Genomic DNA, 21887 nt, shown 5'->3' on the forward strand with positions numbered 1-21887 from the left:
TTTCTTCTTCATTTCCATTCAAAATTCTAATTCATTTACAGTCTATCTTACTGTGTCAGATATGGATTCAATATTCTCCCCAATAGCTTCCTATGTGACCTAAGAGCATACATTGCTTAGTTCAACCTTTCCTGTTTACTAAGTTCTACATGCAAATTAATCTAGCCCTAGGTCTGCTATTTTATTTCATCATCTGTCGATTTGTTTGCGAGCACGACTTTCTTTTGAGTATCACAGCCTTATGTTTCAGGATTTGAGGATATATCTCAGTCCCACACTGCTTGTTGGAACCAAACTCCAGCAACTGAATGTGGTAGCTGTACAACTTTAATCCTGGCACTCTGGAGGAGACAGAGGTGGATCTCTGTGATTTGGAGAACAACCTTCTCTAGGCAGAGGTCCAGGGCATCCAAGACTACCCAGTAAGGCCCTTTCAAAAAGGGGAGTGACTGGGGTAAGCGCTCAGCTCTGGAAAATACAAACAAGCAAAGAAACAAATCCAACATTGCAAAATAGTAATTATTGTGATTCCTAACCATAACACTTTGTTATGCAGAAAGGTTCCTTTCCCCCTTTAATTCATTTCAAAGAAAGATATTATGTTTGATTTTCCCATACAAATTTTAGATTTAGTTTCTAATAAAAAATATTGGTTAATATATAGGTTCATAATAAGTTTATACATTAATAAGAAGCAATTGGCATATTAGTGGTCCAATAAAATAACATAGCATTTCTGCCTAAATACGCAAGCATTGTAAAGTATATTGTTTTCTTTATGAATTCAATATATATATGTATATATATATATATATACTGTATTTATTGGAGTTTCATTATAATATACATGTATGTTGCTTTTGTAAATGCTACATTCAAATACTTTCACGTCTGTTTTTCTCCTTTTAATACAGAAATTTAAGTGCAATTCCTGGACACTCATTTTTTCTCACTTCCTTACCAAATTTTTGTTTTTAGTTTTTAGGTCTTCTAAGTTTCCAAGAATCAAATCAAATAAATAATCTATAAGTGTGACAGTTTTACAATTGCGTATAATTGTTTTTTCCTGTATAATTGCATTGGCTAGTATTTTTAGTAAAACATTAATTAGTATTAATGATAATACATATCTTGTTTTATTTCAGCTTTCATAAGAATATCTTTGAATTTATTGTTAACTGTTGAATTGAGTCAGATGTATTTTATCACATTAAGAAAAAATATATCTATTTTCATGTTTTCATCAAAAATTATTATTACTATTATTCAACAAAAAGTCCTTAAATTAGTCCTTATAGTATCTATGAAATTAACATTGTTGATCCTTTAAATAAATAAATCAATAAATAAATGGATCTTCTAATACTGAGATTCTATTGCATACTAGGGATAAATATTACTTGATCATGAGGTTTAATTTTCTGTTTATATTTCCCAACCCTGTTTATGATTGCACTTTTTAGAATTTTCTGCTTCCATTTATAGTGGAGATGAATGTATATCGTCTCAGTATTCGCTTTTAATTCTTCCATAAAGCTCATGTGTATTTACTTAATAAAAATGTCAGGGGATGTTAGCCCAGAAACCAAGAAGGGGAATAACAATTGAAATGTAAATAAGAAATACTCAAGTTAATAAAGATAAAAAAAATGTAAAAATATTTCAAATGAAAAAAATGTCAGAAATCTTTCTTTGGCTGCACTAACAATCTGAATCAAATGGGGATCATCTTTGTGGTGTGTAAAAGTCAGTTTAGAGGACATACAAGAGCCAGCTTATGTGCCCACATCCTTAGGGAGTAATATATCGCTCAGGCACCTTGGAATCAGCCATGATGGGGATATTTATGTGCAGAAACCAGCAAATATTACACACAGCACAAGAGAATCCTCCAAGACTCCAGTTGTTAAACTCCAACATGTTGCTGGTGAGTCCTTTTCTGTAAGGCCACTTGTACTTGGTGCTTTTTCAGAGGGGTGACAGTTTCATAAACTTCGGTGTGTCTGTGGGAATCAATCTTTTAATTTTCTATGTCTTCAGAAGTCAATTTGGGGAAATTATGTTATCCTATAAAATTTTCAGCTAAAATTTAAGTTTTAGTCAAGAGTAACTCTTGTGATTCATTTACGTTGGTCCTGCTTTGTTTCTCTATGTTGCATATTTGCGTTCTCTCTCTTTTTTCACAGTCAGGTGATTTAATTTCAGCAAAGATCACTTGTGAATTATTACACTATTTTGCTTTCTCCTTTCTGAATATTATGTTAACTTTAAAAACCATTCCACTTTCCTTTGTTTTTGCTGAGTTTCTTTCAGTCAAAGGCTTAACAGAGATGGCATTTCATCATGTACTAAAGTCCCACATGTAATCCATTGTATGCCAACAGAATGCTGTTTTAATTATTAAATTATTATGTGCTTGATAATTAGAAATTTTTCTTATCATGATTTTTTTCTTAATCATATCCCAGTTACTACTTTATTTCCCATGTGAACTTTAATTCTATTTTCTCATTTCAAAATAAATTGTACATTTGTTCTTTGGGCTTATATTTCTAATTAGCATGTTTTCTTTCTTTCCCTCTAACGATGGTCTTAGGCCTGTTGGCATACTGAGACTTTATTATCCTGCTTCAGAGCAATCCTACCGCTTGGGCTTTCTGGTTATTTTGACTTGAGATGGAAGGATACTGGAAATTTTCTCATGGCAAATGTCTTTTACCATCTGACTTTGTGGTTCCTGGTTTTATTACACCGTGACCTGAGAGATTTTATATAACCTCTACTTGTGAAAGTTTGTTGAAATTTTACCCATGACCCAATACATGACTGTGGAAGATTATTTTGTCCGAAAATGAGCAGAATGGTATTTCTGATCCCATGGGTTCTTCAGAATCCCTGGATACAATGTTACACAAGAGGGTCTGATTTTGTCAGTCTTAAACCTGGCCAAGCTTTTTATGACTACACTGAGTAAGGCAAAGAAATGTCACATAACTTCTGAGATGAGGGTTAGAAAAAATATATACATAAAGCACGGCTCTTCTGCTTGGAATCCTGTCCCGGCCATGAGGACATACAAGTGATATACAGAGAAAACCACAGAGAAACCCAGAGAGCAGTCGCCATCATTGAGAGCCTGTGACCATACAAATCTTCAGTTCATTTTAGCTTCCATATTACTAACTTTCTACCTGTGTCCTGAACATCCTCAAGGAGTGATAAGACATTCCTAGCTCCCTCACTTGGAAATCCTGACTCTAAGGTCATACGGACATAAGAAACTCTCATCATGTACCACTAACTCTAGGAATCATTATGTGATCATGCTACCTGGAACAAAATGGTGTTTGATATATACAGTATGAAAAGTAAAGTATGATATAGTTTGATATATATAGTATATGTGTAATATTTATATGCAGTATTACATTATATATGCTTGTAGATGTGTGTGAATAAGTGTACGCACATTAGCGTGCACAGTTTGATTTGCTAAAGTCAAATCAACTTGAATAATTTTGTATTGAGGTCTTCTGTATAATATTTTCTCTACTTGATCCACCAGTAAATGAGACAAGTGACATAGAATCTGATTACATGCTCTCACTTTTCCTCTTAGATTCCATGATTTCTCCTTTATGAGTATAAACACCTTTTTGTTTTTACAGGAGTATTTATAGCTTCTATGTCTAATATGGTAACTTTCTAAAGAACTCTTCTTTCCTTTAATGTCTGGCTGCTTGAATTTGATCTTATGACATAGATTCTAGGGCCCTTGTTTTCTTTTTTTTATTTGCATTCAATGTCCTTTCTCGTTGTTTTGTTTTTTGATACAAAATACCCTACATAGCTAAGCCTGGCCACTCAGCATCCTCCTGCCTCATCCTTCTCAGTTCTGTGATAGTAGGTAAGTGCTGTCATGACCACCTCATCAGTAGATCCTTTTATCTTAACTTTTTTGGGAAAGTCTGGTTTGGTTTCTTGCATGTTTGCCTTAAACGCCAAAAAAATCCTAAATGGAGAATTGGCATGAAGCACACAGAGATCCAGATGAGCTGTAATGTCTTTTCTATTCCTCTTGAATTCATCTGAAATTCATTCTAGACTTGTTGCTCTTTTTAAAAAAGTGTGTGTGTGTGTGTGTGTGTGTGTGTGTGTGTGTGTGTGTGTGGTGTGCAGAAGCTATAAGTTGCATTACTATCTTTCTCTACTATTTTCTACCTCGAACTCACCCTGGATCTCAATGGTCAGTGAGGCTGGCTGTCAGAAAGACCCAGAATCTGCTCATTTCCATTCCCACCTATGAGGTTAAAGGCATGTGCCACTGCATGCAGCTTTTGATGTGAGTCCTAGGAACCAAAACTAACAGGACTTTATTTATACGGCAGCTATTGTAATCACTGTGACATCACCCCATAAGTTCTTTGTCCTGCTTCTGAAAATACCTTAGAGGAGGACCTTTCCCTCTATTGGGTTGCCTATCTAGTCTTGGTGGGATGATATGATATGTGCCTAGTCTGATTGGAGTTTGTTATCCCTTGCTTGGTTGGTGTCCCTGGGAGGGAAGTCTGAGGGAGAGGAGTGGTGGGGGCTGGGGGAGAGACGAAAGTGCAATCGTGTTTTAATATATGAAAGAAGAATAAAAAATTAATAGATATAAACAAACAAACAAATAAATAAATGTGTATGGAGCTTGAGCCCTGTGAAGCCTACTTATGAAACAGTCTCTGAACAAATGAATGCTTAATTGTAAGTGCTCAAGTTTAATCAAGAACAAAGGTCTTATAAGCTCTGGTCCTTGATACTGTTTGGTGAGGTTTAGATCACATGCACATGCTATACTCTCCTCTGCTTCTGTGTCCATTTCCTCAGTGTCTCTATGGCATCGTGTGGGGCTTTGGTGTTTAGCACCATTTCTGATTCTCTGAAGGATGGAAAGTGAGTCCTGGGACAGAATGGTGGATACATTTCCTCACTTACTATAACTATCATGGCAAAACCCTTTTGCAAGGGTGAAGAGCTAAGTGGAACACCAAACAAATTTATTTACCCAGAATTTTAATGTAACAAGGAAGCCTTCAAAAAAAAGTGCAAAAAAGCATTCTGTTTCTATTCACATTTCCAATAATAAATGGGCACCTTACAGAAATGTAATGGACCCAGAATCTATAGCCTGGAATACTGGACCAAAGAGAACAAAACCCAGAAAGATTTACTTGCAATTTTTTTTTAAATCTGCATGTGGCTTTTTTCTTGTACTGTTTTTTTCCCTCTGTGAGGTGTAGGGGAGGGGTTTCTGAAGTGAGTACCATGTACTATGTCGGTCAAATAATTTCTTTATGTTCTTACTCAGAAGGGTTCGGGAAGGTTAGAGGCTATTTTTAGGCTTGATGACTGACTCAGGGGAAAGGTGGTTTTGGTCAATGAAATGCCTTGGAAAATAGGAATTCTAGTTGCATGGCTAGTCTTGGGAGTGGGAACAATGAGATTTGGAGCAATGAGTTTGGGAGGAGGCAGGGCAACAGGAGAAAGAAAGACTCCACTTGTGAGTTACCTAGGGGCTTCCCAGTGATTTGTGGTTCTAAGCCCCCATGCTGCATTATGGGCTGCCCTATTTTGGACAGTGCCTTGTACATCCTGAAGGCTCATTGGACACCTCCTAGGCAAATCAATACTGTTCTAGGGGTCTGCAAGAAGAAAGCAGCTATGGAATATGCTTTCTGAGTACTGCTTGGCTTCATATTGGTTGGTCTATGTCAGTCTTCCCTGTCCTGCCTAGCATTCTCTGAGAGACATTGATTATTTGATTTCAGCACTGCAGGAGGCAAAAGTTTCACAGAGATTCTAAAGGAATAGATGAAGGCAGTGAGAAATTAGACATAAGAAGCAAAGCTTTCCCTTGAGAAAACAAAATTTGTGGAGAGTATGGTTGTGCGGTTTCCTTAATCAAAACCAAAATGGACTGTGTCTTATCCTCTTGGACTCGCCTTGATTCGGGAGGAACGGATGAGCTACAAAAAGATAAATAAGGAATAAAAAGCTAATCCACCAAGGAAGAGATGTTTTATTGCTCTCCCACAGATGTCCTTCCTAACAAGACAGGATATTTCCCCCCTGTGGGGAAGATGGAACTAGAAGTGGGGGCGCAACAGTTTATATAGGGACCTTGGGGTAGTCTGTAATGGGGAATTAGCATTGCAATATTTTCCTGGCTCCCCACCCCTTTTGTCCTTGAATTGAGAAAGCTTCATCTTGCAACAGCGGAAAAAGTTTGCATCCCATCCCTAGGGACAGAACTCTGACCTACTAGACTAAGGAAGCCACAAATGGAAAATTCCAAGTTCTTGTACTCTTTTATTTTCATACTAATGCTTCTGCAGAGAGTATTTAGGGAAACAGATGCACAAGAATAATAAATTACTGAGCACCAGGAACTTCTCTGGCAACACTGGGACCTTGTTCCAGGATGGTCTTACATCTCTCTGTGCTTGCAGAAGTCCAGAGGGGTCAAGGGGAAAACCCCTGCTTTCATTTGATGAAAAAGTACAGCTAGCCTCGACATGAGAGAATCCTTGATCAAACCCCGTCAGAATTTGAAAGCTGTGAAAGCTTCATTCTACTTCCTTCAGGCTACCTCAAAGGCAATGAGCACATCCTTCAGGACCAGGCTTTAGGGAATAGTAATTCCCCGGTCTCCATCAGTAGATCCTGTCTAAGTTCAAGAATATCCCTTCTGTCTTGGGGACTAACCTAAAAGAGCTTCCCCTTGCTTTTAGCTTCTGGCCATTTCCTATATATTCTCTTTTTCTCTTTAACAAGAAAGTCTTCTGTGCCGTCCTTAGAATATCCTTACCCTGGTGCACAACCTAGAGTGAGAGAAATATCGAATTGTACTTCGCAAAGTCAAATCACTTGATGTTTGTCTCTTTCCGTGCCAACAAGACTATGTTACTTGATGCTAGACACATTTGAAGAAGAAAAGCTAGGCAGAAAAGTAGAATAATTAACTCCTGATAGGAAATGCCCATTTCCTACTTCTGCTTGGGTTGCTATTGGAAATGAGATTAAAAGGGCATCTCTTTCACAGTCTCAAACCAACCAAAGGTGTTTTCTATTCAGTCCTCACCTTCATGGAAGACTTCCTCCCAACCCTTCTATCTTAACTATTCTATTAAATAAACACCAGAGAACCCCATTATTTTGCAGTAAGCTCCTGAAGTGGGCTGCCATAGCACAAGCTAAAAATAAAAAAATGGAGTCAGCCATACTAAAGATCCAAAGGGAACTATGCTCCAGGAGTTTTCCAGAAATCAGGAAAGATAGAAGGTGTATTATTCATGTTACTGTGGTTTCTCTAACACGTTAGTTATCAATCTTCCTAATGTTCAGACACTTTGATATAGTTCCTTGGGTTTGGAACCTCTCCAATCATCAAATTATTTTGCTGCTACTTCATAACTTTGATTTTTGGTACTGTTATGAATCATAATGTAAATATCTGATAAGCAGGGTATCTGATATACCAAATGGTTTGATATCCAGAAGTTGAGAACCACTGCACAAATTAATTCAATTAGTGGGCATGATATACATTTCCTTCCACTGTAATCCTTACCACTACCAAAGGAGTCATGAAGTAACATTCCATGAAGCAGTTAGCTAATTTTCTATTATTCAGTTTCTGAGTCACAAACAAAAAGTCAACTTGAAATAATCAATAACTATTGAGTCCTTATTCCTGCTTCTGTCAGTCCTTCTGTGTCCTTAAAACCAGTTTCTCTAACACAGCTCTCTGGGGTACTTGTAACCCAAGTTACAGAATCAAGTCTTGCTCCACATTAGAACTAAGATTTCTACAGAATACTGGTCATAATTTTTCTTTCCATACTTCTTTCCATCACCCTTCTGTCCAATGTGGTCTCTTCTTTCTAGGATAGTCTCTATGTCCAATTACATTGTAGGGTTCTTGATGGCAGAGTTCATGGCCCTGTTCCTTCATCTCCAGAGTGTCCCTGGCCAGATTGCTCCTGTGACTACCTCTTGTGAAACCTGTGCACCACACACTGATGACAGAAGCAGAAACAGACCCCAGCAGTGACCTGAAGCACATGGAACTCAGAGGAAGGGAAATGAAAAGCCACCACCTCCTAATACCACACCCTTTATAAAACACACACATCCCAACAAATCCAAGGTTATTGGAAAAGTGACAGCCTTCTTCCTTGACCAGCCCCAGACAAAGAGCAGATTTCATTAGAATGAATGGAAAAGCAGAGCAGTAAATATTAATGGCTGAGATGAGGACACTGGAGGACAGCAGGCTGCACAGAACAGGTGTTTGCTTCCTTCAGTTTTGACCCATTCACAGCCAATGACGTCATCCTTTGGCCTTCTTGGGCTTACCGACAGGCCATTTTTCATGATTTTACCATTTCTGGCCAAATGCAAACTTTTAAAATTAAATGTACTTCGTGATTCCAGATGTTTGTTTATTTGTTCCAAAAAAAAGGGCGGGAGGAGCTGTAAAATCACAAGGGGCAGGAAATCCTGCGGTAGTGGGTAAGGTTTCAGACATGAGGAAACAGAGTTAGAAGGATCTGGAACTGAGAATGTAACTGGCAGGCACAGCTTTCAGCAGAACAATCTAGACCAAAAGCACTGGAATTTCATAACTCCTTTCCACAAGCTCACTACTGAGCAATAAAAGGAACTGGGCATTTATTCCCCTTTAAAAGAATGTAACTCAACTGCAGGCCAAAGAATGGAATAAGAACACAGTCTCGTTGTTGCTTTGCCTGCTTACTATATTTTGTTCCTGTAGCCACAAGATTCAGAACATTAAATTCCCCAATCTTCCATTTAACAAGCCACGTGTGTAGTGCACCCCTGAGTGGCAGGAGAGAATCCTGTGGGGAGGAACAGCGATGGGGAACAGGACCAGACCACAGCTTCTCACACAGCAAGATGCTTCCCTCATGGTCCCCAAACATCCTCAGCCTCCTAGCGTCTCGTATTTGCTACAGAATGTATCTCAGGTTCCTTCCTTTAGTCTCTGCCTCTTCTGCCAGTTCCTCTACACCTGGACCATTGAATCCTGGGACACTTCAACTATCCTAACTGAGGACAAAGATATATGTTTCAGGCTCAAAGGCCAAACTACAAATACTTTGATAAAGAGAGATAGAAAGGCCGATTTCCTTTAATGCCTGAGCCCTGGTGAGTAAGACCATTGACAACCTTAAACGGGGATTCTATGGCTGCCACTAGATTCCCTTACATGTCCCAATCCTGCCCCACTGCCAGTCTGTTCTAGATCCAGCTGTCTGCCCTATCTGTTAAGATGTTATCATCTACATTGCCTTTGCTAGAACACATTTCTAGCACACTGACTCTAGCCTGGTATCAAGAAATCAAAAACTTCTAAACTCAGGGCAAACTCCTGTGGCTGTCACCCTCCAGTGGCCGTCTGGACTCCAAATCCTTATGTTTGCAATGTCTTGGCATGCTACATGCCAATTCATAAGCCGACAGCACTCATAGGAGTCTGTGTCTTTTGGGGAGTCATATGGAACCACATCTCTTACAATCTGAGGTTAAGAATCCAAGGTCTCAGAAGGCTGAGGCAAGAGATGATGAGTTCAAGGTCAGCCTCATATAAACAGTGAGACCCTTTCACAATCATATACACAAAGCAATAAATATAGCCCCTCTGTCTGGTAAAAACCAGGCACAATTTGGGGTCAACATATATAAAGGAATTATGTTGCGGTAAATATTAAAAATTATCCACAATCCCTCACTAGCCTGCATCGTTGAGTATGGCATTAGTGGGGTATATTCATCTCAGCAACAGTCCATTCTAGGGCATCACACCACACTACCCCCAGCTATTCTTTGTCCACAGCATTCTCTCTGCCATGATTGCTAGCATATGGCATTGCTATTGCAAACCGCTAATGCCAAATGGTTCAATGATGCCAGCTAGTGAGGGTCTCATCCGTTCAGTCTAGTCTTTTTCTCCTGCTTCTTCACCCATATCTCATCTCTGGAAGGTCCTTCTTTCTACCCACTGCTTCCCTCTATGCTCCTCAAAGCTCAAGCTCAAAAATGCTCTAAATGGCCATGCTTATTCTTTTCCATGACTCCCTCCTTCTCTAGCAACGCATTGCACACGTACCTTTTATCAAGCACTGTCACATTCAATTATTCAATGTGTAAGACCTTGTTTCCCTGGCATTGTGTCATATACAGTAGTTTCTCATTCAAGTATAAATGCTTCAGAGACAGAGATGACATTCTCTATTTCTGAATTCTCAAATTCTAACAGTGGTACTGGATCCAGTAAATTGGAACAACAGGCATACTGGGAAATCCTTTGCTCGTAGGAATCCTGGTCCTTGGAGTCATATGTGAGCACATCTCAGTTTGCCTTTTATAACAAAGGGGTAAGAATTAGCCCACATGTGGGTCATATCTATAGTGCAGGCACTGGGAGGCTGAGGATCAGGAGTTCAAGATCAGCCTGATATACATGGTAAGAGCCTGTCACAGACACACTCTCACAAACAAGCAGAAATCCTTGAAGAACCAGCCCACAGTCCTAACATCATTAGAACATCTAGACTCTTTCACACTGTACAGTCTGACTCTCCATGTTCTTCTTTTGTAAGGAGACATGTTTACTTTCACATTTTATCTAGACTAGGGAAAAATTTAAAAAGGGCCACTTTTTCTCACCTTTCAGTTTACAGGGGTAAGGTTGTGGAGGAGAGGAAGTGAATTCATTTTTCCCCCTTTGCTTTGTTTAGGGGACGGAAGAATGAGATTGGTAGCCTGCCCGTGTCTGTGAGTGTTCCACAATTCTGCCCAAAGAATAGAAATGAAGTACTCCAAGGGACTTTGAGCAAAAACTCATCCTCGGAGGGAAAGGCTAAGAAATGGACCCTTATGGATTTTATATGCTTGAAGGAGGTTGCTTAAAGTCCCAAGCTAAAGTCCATGCCAGTCTTGGTAATAGTCGAGCAGATTCATCCATCTTCAGATTCCACTCGGCTTGCTCTTCCATCACTGCCGACCTCCCAGACAGCCGACACACATTTGCACATCCATCTATATACACGCAGAAGTTTTAATCTACACAGACCTCCATTCCAATCCACCCAGCCTGGCTTGGTGTGTAGCAAAGCTATTGACCCTGCAAAGTAGCAGAGAGATGAATTTGATGACCCAGACTAGAGTTTTTAAACCATTCCAGCAAGGTCTAGAATCAAAGGAAAAGTACAATTTATTCAGCACTTAGTAAAGTCCTTTTACGTGGGAACAGAGCGCACACAGAAAATAGACTCCCACTGCCGCATAGATGAAATAAACCTGTCAACTACAACTGTCAAATCACGAGTCACCTTGATTAAATAAAGGAGACTTGAGCTTCACCTGGCATCTGAGAATTCCACCAAGAATATGCACAGAACGGCATTATGAAGGAAAGAAGTCTAAAGTAATGGGTTCTGTTCAAAATGTCATCAGAGGAAATCATTTTACATAATTAGAAGACGCTAATAATAGTTCCCCACAAGAAACCAACATACGCTCCCCCCTCGCAGTCAGGGCTTAGGCATAGCAAGAGCTTTGAAAGATAAGCCTAGGCCATGCTGTCATTTAACAAGTCTGCTAAATGTGCCTTAGCAGCAGGCAATATTTTTTTCTCTTCTCTCCCATTGTTTGTTTTCTAGTTTTTAGTACACTCTGTGGATAGATTTTCATCTAACATGCTTAATAAACTTCCAATAAATGAGTGCCAGTTTATTATTAGTATTGCTGTTTTGCTGTTGTTTGCAGAGTACTGAATCCAAAGGCTCTCCCCACTTCACACAACAGTGCAGTTATGGGTGAAGGAAAACCATCCTGTGTGTAGCGGTCTTGAAGATACAGCTGGACGGTACAGTCAATAATAAGCCACTTTAGTCACAGTCTGAGCTGAGGTGGGCTCTACCTAGAACTGCCACCAGGACCTTGGATGGTAGATTTCATTTTTTTTCATGTGGACAGTAACTAGCAAAAGGCAGCAGGACAAAGGCCTGATGGGGGCTGAGCTACGAAGCTATCTGAGTAAATATATCTCTTTGTAATTGGTCTGTGTTCCTGTTGGTGATAATCAATATCTGTCATCTCTGTCTGTCTTCCATGTCTCTTGATGGTGGACCTGGAAATATGTTTTAAAACAAAACAAAGTTAAAATCAAACAAAAATAAAATAAAAAACCCAAACTGGTGGTCAAAAGAGAGTTTGCTTCCGAATCTTCTGACACCAGCAACCCTGCCAAATTTTAATACGCATCCTACAGAGCAAGCAAGCCCCTCTGAGTGCTGCTTGCCATGGAGTAGGACCCTAAACACCCTTCCATGCAGGCTCTGCCTCTTCACAAATAGCTACTTAATTTTTCTCATATGCATTTCACTTGCTAATTTGACCAGTAGAAGCAAAGGGTTGTATATATGTCATTGCAGAAAATGTATCTTCTCAGATCTCAGGCAGAAAATGGTTTTAATAATACAAACAAAAAAGTCACTATTTTTCTTTCCTCTTTTGGACGGCACCCTCTGAGCTGCTCCCGTAGATATACAGAAAGATCAACGACTAAGCAGGAAATGCAGTCCACATTTAGGAAATGGTGAACAATGACTAATTATGATATGCTCTGTGTAAATCATGCTGTGATTGTCCTAGCAATTACTTCTAAATATACATAGACAAAACACCCAGTTAAGGAGGAAGATGTGCAGCTAATAACCATGCCAATAAAAGCAGTGCATGTTGCCAGGGACCAGTGAGGTAGGATAATATTGAATCTTCTCCCAAGTTTTCAAACAAATTTCCTCATTCTTAATTTTCTTTTGCATATTTAAAGTCAAATGCTTAATGTGACAAGGAAAATATAGCATATTTTCAAGATGGCTTAAGCATCAAGGAGAAAAGTGACTGTGGCACACTCAGGACTTTTGGTTCATTTGCAAAATGTATATGCAGAAAGGTGGGTGGGAGATCCTTAGTATCATAGCTGCGGAAGACCCAGATGGCAGTGGATAAGCCTGGTTATTGGTTCTGTAAGGAGCATCCTTTTACTAGGGCTTCTTTGCAGGTCACTGGAAACTACTCTTCCCAAAATCCTCTGCTGTGGATCATTCTAGGTTAGATGACTTCCACAAAGAGGCACTGATACAGGGTCTGAATATCTCAAAAGGAGGAAGGACAGGGGAATGAACACATTCACAATATATGAACCTGCTTCCAAGTGAGTTACCAGAGAGTCACTCACCTGCATGAGTACTTTAGACTGAGAACACCAGCAGAGGATTCTTAGGTGGCTTTGAAGCCCTAAATAACTTTCCTTCAACCCTTTAGGGCCCCCAGCCTCCTTGCTGGTGCCTTGTGGTGGTTTTTGCACACTTAGAATCAGATATTTCCAGGAACTACCCTCCCTGTGCACTTACGTCCATTTTATTTAACACGGTGACACAGATAGCCCTTGCTTTGTGTGTCCAATGGGGAGGATGAAGGACAGGGATAACCTTGGAAATATAGGCACAGAGCTTTGAATAAATAGCCTGTGTGTCTGTGCTGCTGAGTGCCTCTAGTCAACCTCTAGCAGCTCTTGGCATACCCTTCTTTAAAGGGGATGGTAATGCCTACTTACTCCCATACTTTATAAGAGCAGATTAAGAATAGCATGATCTTTGATTTAAGTAGAAACAATTTCCCCAAAGACAAAATGGTCTACCCTGTACTCCTTTGAACTTTACTTCTAATAGCTACCACATAGATTGGCAATTACTGTTATGCTGGAGTGTATCCTGTTCACATAATATATTTGAAGAGACTTTTATCTAACAAGTGTGTCAACAATCTTTATAATATGGTACTCATACAAAGCACTACATCCAGATATCCAGCAGAGATTAGAGCTATAGTCCACACCCCCGTACAACAATATGCTTAAGTCTAAGGCAGTGTACTAAGAGAGAAATATGAGGTAGCACATACTACATTCTGTGCATTCCAAAGGCTGAATCTTTCTGAGAATGAAGCTCCTCCTTTGAAAGCATCTGTTCTAAGAAAATAATTTTAGTAGTTACCTCAGTTCAAACCATTCCCCTCCCGACTACTAAAACATCAATGTCTGGCAAATACAGTATTTAAATTATCATCTACTTGGAAGTTATGTTTGGTGGCTAAATTGACTCTGGCAATGAATCAGCAGATATGTCTCCCATCCTTGTTCCTTTGAGCTTCTGAAATCAACAGAATTGAGGCCAGCAGTGAACAAGGCTGGCCCTTCCAATGACTAAACTCACCATTGTCATGCCATAGCTATTGAAGACCCCAACTCTTCCCCTAGGTTTCCACGACTCAACCTTCAATGATGGGAGTCACCTTTCTAGAATGTAGCAGATGCCTGACATAATTATTTTGGCTAACAGTTTGGGAGACTGTCCATGTTTGGCTGGCCCATTGTTTCTGAGCCTGATACAGTGTAAAAAGCATCACATCATGTTATGGTGGGTATAGATGAAGACGACTCTTAACTAATAGCCAGAAGAGAGAGAGAGAGAGAGAGAGAGAGAGAGAGAGAGAGAGAGAGAGAGAGAGAGAGAGAATACTGTGGCTTCAATGTCTTCCTGTGGATATACACTTTGTGATATAACCTCTTCCTTACAGAGCTCAGGCTCTAACAACAACTGACAAATTGGACCTCATGAAACTGAAAAGCTTCTATAAAGCAAAGGACACTGTCAATAGGACAAATGGCAACCTACAGATAGAGAAAGGATCTTCATTAACCCTATATTAGGCAAACATTTAACCCAATTTAAAAAAAAACAGGGTACAGTGTAAAACAGAGTTCTCAACAGAAGAATCTTGAATGACTGAGAGGTACTTAACAAAATGTTCAACATCCTCAGTCATCAGGGAAATGCAAATAAAAACTACTCTGAGATTCCACCTCACACCAACCAGAATACTTAAGATCAAAATCTCAATCGACAGGAAATACTGGTGAGGATATGGAGAAAGGGGAACACTCCTCCATTGCTGGTGGGTTTTCCAACTTGTACAACCACTCTGGAAATCAATCTGACCGATTCTCAGAAAATTGGAAACAATTCTCCTTGAAGACTCAGCTATACTATTCCTAGGCAAAAATGCCCCACCATACAACAAGGACACATGCTCCACTATGTTCATAGCTGCTTTATTCATAATAGCCAGAAGCTGGAAACAACCCAGATGCTCCTAAGCTGAGGAGTGGATACAGAAAATGTGGTTCATTTATACAACTTAATATTATTCATCTATTAAAACCAAAGAGAACAAGAATTTTGCAGGCAATTGGATGGTAACCCAGACCCAAAAGGACATGCATGGTATAAACACCCTGATAAGTGGATATTAGCCATAAAGTACAGAATACCCATGGTACACCCCACAGACTCAAAAAAGTTAAACAAGAAGAGGAAGACACAGTGAAGGACACATGAATCACACTTAAAAGGAGAAACAAAATAGTCATGGATAGCAGAAAAAGGGAAGGAACAGGGTGGGAGGTGGAGGGGAATAGGAGGGCAGGATCAGGTGTGGAGAGAGACAGGAGAGAGTCCCAGAGGACCAAGAGAATTAATGGAAATCTGCAAGGGAAATGGAAATCATTGAGGAGTATCGTGGGGTCGGGGAAATCTCTAGGAAGTCCTAGAGACCTGGGATGGGGGAAGCTCCCAGGAGTCAATACGGGTGGCCCTAGCCAAATGCTTAACATTGGGAGCATGGAACCCAAAGAGGCCACTCCTATAGCCAGGTGGGACATCCAGTAGAGGGATAAGGAAACACACATAAAACTTTTGACCCAATTTTTTTTCCTGTCTAAAAGAAATGGAGGGACAAATATAGAACAGACACTAAAGGAGTGACCAACCAGTGATTGGCCCAACTTAGGCCCCGCCCCACAGGTAAACACCGTTCTCTGACAGTGTTAATGATACTCTGTTATGCTTGCACACAGGAACCTAGCATAATTGCCTCTGAGAGACTCTATCTAGCAGCTGACTAAAACAGATGCAGATACCCACAGCCAAACATTGGACAGAGATCAGGAACTCTTATGGAAGAGTTGGGGGTAAGGACTGAAGGCCCTGAAAATGAAAAGAACCCCACAGGAAGACCAACAGAGTCAACAAACCTGGACCCCTGGGGCTCTCAGAGATTGAGCCACCAACCAAAGAACACACAGTAGATGGAACAAGCCCCTACCCCATCCCTGGCACATAAATAGCAGATGTGTAGCTCACTCTCTATGGTTGCCTTGTCTGGCTTCAGTGAGACAGGATATACCTATTCTGGCACAGACTTGAAATGCTAAGGTGGGGAGATACTGAGTGGGGGCCCCCATCCTCTCAGAGGAGAAGGGGAGGGAGGATGGGGGAATGGACTCTGTGTGGGGAGGTGGGGACAAGAGGAGGAGCAGTGTTTGGGATATGAATGAATGAATGAATGAATGAATGAATATTTTTTTAAAAGACCCACTGCTTAAAGACTCCACAACACCTAAAAGGGACATGGATTAGTGATTCAGCTTTGAATACAATATGCTTTGCAGGATACTGACCCAAACCCAGACAAACATATTGAGTATTAAGGCCTCATGCCAGGCTTTGCAGATGTAGGTACAAGAAAGTGAGGGCAGTATTCTCTACTCCCCAAAAGCTGGCATCTAGGGAAAAACTAACCAAACAGGGATGTAGGCAATAGGATTGGTACTTTTCCCTTTAGAGATGTGTTAGGCATTTAACTTGATAACTGAGGAGCTAACGAGCTGTTGCTAGGAAGTGGGGAAGAGAGCCTGGCCTCTATAAGGCTTGCATCCATGAATCTAAGACATACACACAGGACAGCAGTCACAGCAAGTAGAAGGTGGACAATTACATTAGGAGCTGCAAAGGAATTTGCTGTGTTCTCAAGAGAAAGAAAACTTTATACAGCCCAAGATAGGAAGTGTCACGTGGGAAGCAGAAAGCTCTGCACCTGACTATACATACAGTAGATGGCATATATGTAAGCTTCAGGCAGAAAAAAATAATACAGTCCCCCACTCCTGACCATCAGTCTAGGTTCAGTACTTCTTTATATTTTACTACCGTTCTTGAGACACAGATCCTGGGTCCATCAAATTCGACATTGGAAGTTACAGAGAAGGACACATGAAAATAGACTGGGCATAGGGAAACAGCAATTTGCACATGAACACAAACGTCTACCCAACACTTTTTGTGGTTGTTGATGTGGAAGGAAAATAGATTGGGAACTGGGTGGATCAACAATTGTTTCCAAATAAAAATTCCATCCCTGGTTTTGTAGCAGAGGCATTGGCAAGGATTCTGGCAGGGTCGGGCAGTCTGCCTCCATGCCCTGAAAAGTCCCTTAGCATAGGTGCTCACAGACCATTTCCATCAAGGAATTAATTTAAGTGCTTCAATGACTTGTATGATCAGAACCTTAGAATAATAATCTTAATGTAAAAACACAGCATGATATAAGTAGTTTTATTTTGGGTACGAAGACAGCAATGGGTTTCTTCATCTGGCATTATAACTAACTTCACCAACGTGAAGGATAGTGCTTGCAAACCACAGCTAGCCTTCAGGAGCCTCTTTGGATCTCTCTGTCTCATTTGTGACCCATGTACCCCGAGAGCACTGTTAGATGATGGACTCTATTTTCAACACTCAACTTATGATTCCAGAAGTACAGAGAGCCCATGCATTAAATGTATGAAACTATTTCTCTTTAAAACGGGGGTATCATTTGCTATATCCCTTAAATAGCATTTATACTTTTCCCATTTTTCACACTGTGATTTCATCCTCTGAGTATTGATTTACATTCTACCTTAGTAATTTTTGCACATTACAAATATTACTAAAACCACCCCTAAAACTTGGGCTGAAGAAATAGCTCAAAGATATAATAACTTGCCTGTACATAAGATACCTGTGCTTGGTCCACATCATCATATCACAACACACACACACACACACACACACACACACACACAAACACACACATAGAGAGATAGAGATAGAGAGAGAGAGAAACTCAAGCATGCACACACACACATGCAAGTGTACAAGCATATGCACACACACAGATAAAGCATACCTGCCTTTATTCCCCTCAAGGCTTAAATTATTCTATTAAATAAACATGCTGTCTGACTCATTCCTGTTGAACACCAGTCATCTCATCACATCCTCCCATTGAGAAATCTCAACGTCATTTGCAGATAAAGTCTTTGTAAGTGGACATGTGAACCTTGAAGACTTCAGTCTCCAAAAAAATTACTCAACAGGCTAAAGAAGACAATTATCCTCTCCTTGGTGTCAGAAAACAGTACACGACTGAAAAACATGAAGTGAATTTTAGAGTGTTTGTACTTCTTGCAGTACTATTACTTCTGTGACTTTTTTCCTGGTACTATTTTTCGATAGGCAACCCTACCTGACAGTCCCAAGGGAAGTATTGAAGACCTTCAAGACAGCATCTATGCTAGCATCAGAAGTGAGCTGATGATCCAGGGATGACATCACCAATAGGCAACAGGAACCGTGCATCTGTTGCCATGGTAACCACCATACACTCACCTGCCTGCCCTTACCTGCTCACAGTGCTGTGTGCAGCTATGTCAGGGCACAAATAAAAGGCAGAGTACCCCTGACCTTCTCTCTCTTTTTTCTTCTTCTTCATCACCCCCTTCATCCTTTTCTCCCAATAAACCTCTCCCATGGAACTGTTTTGTCTTGGTGTGATCTGTCAGAAGAGCCATCATTCTTTTTTTTTTTAATTTTTTTTTATTAACTTGAGTATTTCTTATATACATTTCAAGTGTTATTCCCTTTCCCGGTATCCGGGCAAACATCCCCCTCCCCCCTCCCCTTCCTTATGGGTGTTCCCCTCCCAACCCTCCCCCCATTGCCGCCCTCCCCCCACCAGTCTAGTTCACTGGGGGTTCAGTCTTAGCAGGACCCAGGGCTTCCCCTTCCACTGGCGCTCTTACTAGGATATGCATTGCTACCTATGAGGTCAGAGTCCAGGGTCAGTCCATGTATAGTCTTTGGGTAGGGGCTTAGTCCCTGGAAGCTCTGGTTGCTTGAAGAGCCATCATTCTAACACAACAATCTATAACAGAGATTGGTTCATTCCTCTGGTCCCAGTAGTAGTAGTCGATTCCACCTGACTGAGCTAAATCCATTTGCACAAAGCTGATACTTGATGAAGGAAATTACAATCAACCTATCATTTGGTCAAAATTTATTTTTAAAAGAGCTTTGTTGATGCCCACATGTTGGCCACTCAAGCCAGGTCCAAGTCACAGGTTCCTGAAGGTCTACATGCCTCTCTTTATCACTTCTAGCAGACTATTAATATCCTATTCATACAGTCCATAAGCTTCTGGCACTTTTGAAGCTTCTCCATCGCCTTTTTTTCCATCCATGCCACAGCACAAAGATGGCCAAGCAAGCTAGTAGTCATTCAGTGACCCCTATGGGACTTCATACTGGAGGAAACAGTATTTAAAGTACCCAACGTCCCTCTTCCAAGCCTGTCCTTCTTTAACCTTGAAGGACAGATTCAGAGTTAAGAAGCAGAGATCTGGTCTTAAGATCAGGATAGAACCGTAAATAGGTGAGAGCATGTAGCCTCTTTTTGCCCCCAGCAATCCCAACTGACATATTCCTTGGCCCCAGAAACTGGTTAAGGGACAAGACTTTTGCAAACATTATTCTATGTCAGTATTCTGCTTGTTTTTGAAACATTAAGATGTCAGAGATGGCAACAGGGTTTCAGTACTAAAAGAACTACACAAACCAAATTATGTTTTCAAGACCAGAGAAGTCAGCAGGACTCAAGGTTCTTTCTGAACTTGCCAGGCAAACTGAAATTCCTTTGGGCTGTAATATAGAGTCCATTCTCTTTGAAATTACACATTTTAACTCTTATATTTTCACACATTGCTATTTAACAAATACTACTGAGTTTCCCAATGTCTCTCCATTACTATTACTGTATTGAATGGTATTCTAAGTAATTGTTAGATACCATAATCTTTCTTTTTAAAAGGGGATCACAAAATTATACCATGGTTTTATATGTCTCCCCTGTTCATACAAGTTAAACTCTTTAGGTTTGACAGTATAGATTTCCTACCAAAAGCCTAAAAAGCACTAGGCTCCTTGTCACAGGACAGACACAGTAAGGACCACAGAGCCTACCAGTTCTGCATAGCCAAGTATCCAGGCTACAAACACTGAGAATAGCAGAAAGCCGAGTTCCTACCTCGGTGACTGGTGAGTTCTCTGGATCCAGAAGGCAAGGGTGTGTACTGGGGGTGGACCTCCTCAGGAGGAGCAGCCTCCTGTTCATTGGAAACCTGTAAGGGAAAAGCAAAATGTCACCATGGAAAAACACCAAAGACCACGTGCCCTTGTTTACTGAGCACATCCCCTTGGGATCTGAGTTTGGAGAGAATGGGATCTCCTGGACTTTCCTTTACCTGATGAGATAGAATTCTAGTGAGTGTAGTAGGATACATTCTGCAGTGCCTTGGTACATCTGGGATGACTTTGAGATAAGAAGGTTGTTGTTGTTGTTGTTGTTGTTGCTAAGTGGAGCTGAAGAAAAAGGGGGACTAAAGGCAGGAAGTGCTATAGACTAAATCTGTTATGGGCATGCTCCCAGAAATTTAGGCAAAGTGAATGCTGGCTTTACATAGATTCCTATGGCAATAACTGTGGCTGGGTCAGTAGAGATGAGGGGATATCAGGGACAGCTTATGTGAACTTAATGGCACAGAGGCAGAAGTAAGTAAAATACATCAGACTCTGTATCTTGCCTGTTGGTTAAGTTTAACAACTCTGGAGAAATTCCTCTGGAGTTCTAGTTGTGAATACAAATTCAATGCTCTGTATTTGAAATGCCATTGATCAGAAATATTTTATAACGCACTTGGAATATGCACAGATACAAAAGGAGGTACATGAAAGTAGAGACCCATATCTGAACATTACATTCATTGGTTTTCATTCATCTTACAAGCAGAGCTTGCAGGCGTGCCGTATGATAGGTTTTATGCTTCTACATTTTATTCTGTGGGGCCAGAGCAGCGTCTACTTGTGGTATCAGGTTAGTGCACAAGAGGTTTGGGTTTGTAGCATGGTGGATTTTAGATGTTGGATACTCAGTATGTGTGAAGACTAACCATGGGACATCGCCAGCTGGAAAGCTAACTGGAAGTGGGACTTCATGATATAGTATTGGTGAGGGCAACCTCCATGATGGATTGAAGCAGGCACTGATGTAGCTGTTTTGATGGGGTTACCCCACGCTCCTCTAAGTATCCCTTCACACGTGCTTTATAAAGCTCAATGTTCTCACTGGTTTTAAAAAAACAGAACAAAAAACAAAAAATCACCACCACCACCACCACGACCACCCCCAACACACATACAGACACACAAACCCAACCAAACAAAACCTTCGAAGTTTCTAAAAGACATATAGGATGGTAGGGTTTTTTTTTAATTGTTTATCAACAACTCTTTGGTTGAACAAAGTGTCTAATCATCCTGTGGGGAACTATGCAAAAGGCAGCTTGTGTATGTGGTGTTAACCCTCTCCTAATCTTTGTGTCTTTGCAGTCTGATGCAGGAGGAAATCAGGACATGCTCACATGGAATAGTACCAATATGTCACCTAAAGAGCTTGGTTGCTTTGATATGAAGCACCACTGTTATACTTAACTGAGATTTCTAAATATATATATATATATATATATATATATA

General features: G+C 40.4%; 1 protein-coding gene across 1 annotated transcript in view; it reads right to left on the bottom strand.

Annotated features, from left to right (window-relative positions):
- The window catches only part of Lrmda (leucine rich melanocyte differentiation associated), a 1059497-nt gene that overhangs the window by 205485 nt on the left and 832125 nt on the right, over nucleotides 1–21887 (bottom strand). The window contains 1 exon segment of the mRNA NM_001109441.1: nucleotides 20383–20476. Within this exon segment, the coding sequence (NP_001102911.1) occupies nucleotides 20383–20476 (94 nt within the window).

The sequence above is a fragment of the Rattus norvegicus genome, chromosome 15 (assembly GCF_021556685.1).
Source record: "Rattus norvegicus strain SHRSP/BbbUtx chromosome 15, alternate assembly SHRSP_T2T, whole genome shotgun sequence".
Taxonomy (NCBI): Eukaryota; Metazoa; Chordata; class Mammalia; order Rodentia; family Muridae; genus Rattus; species Rattus norvegicus.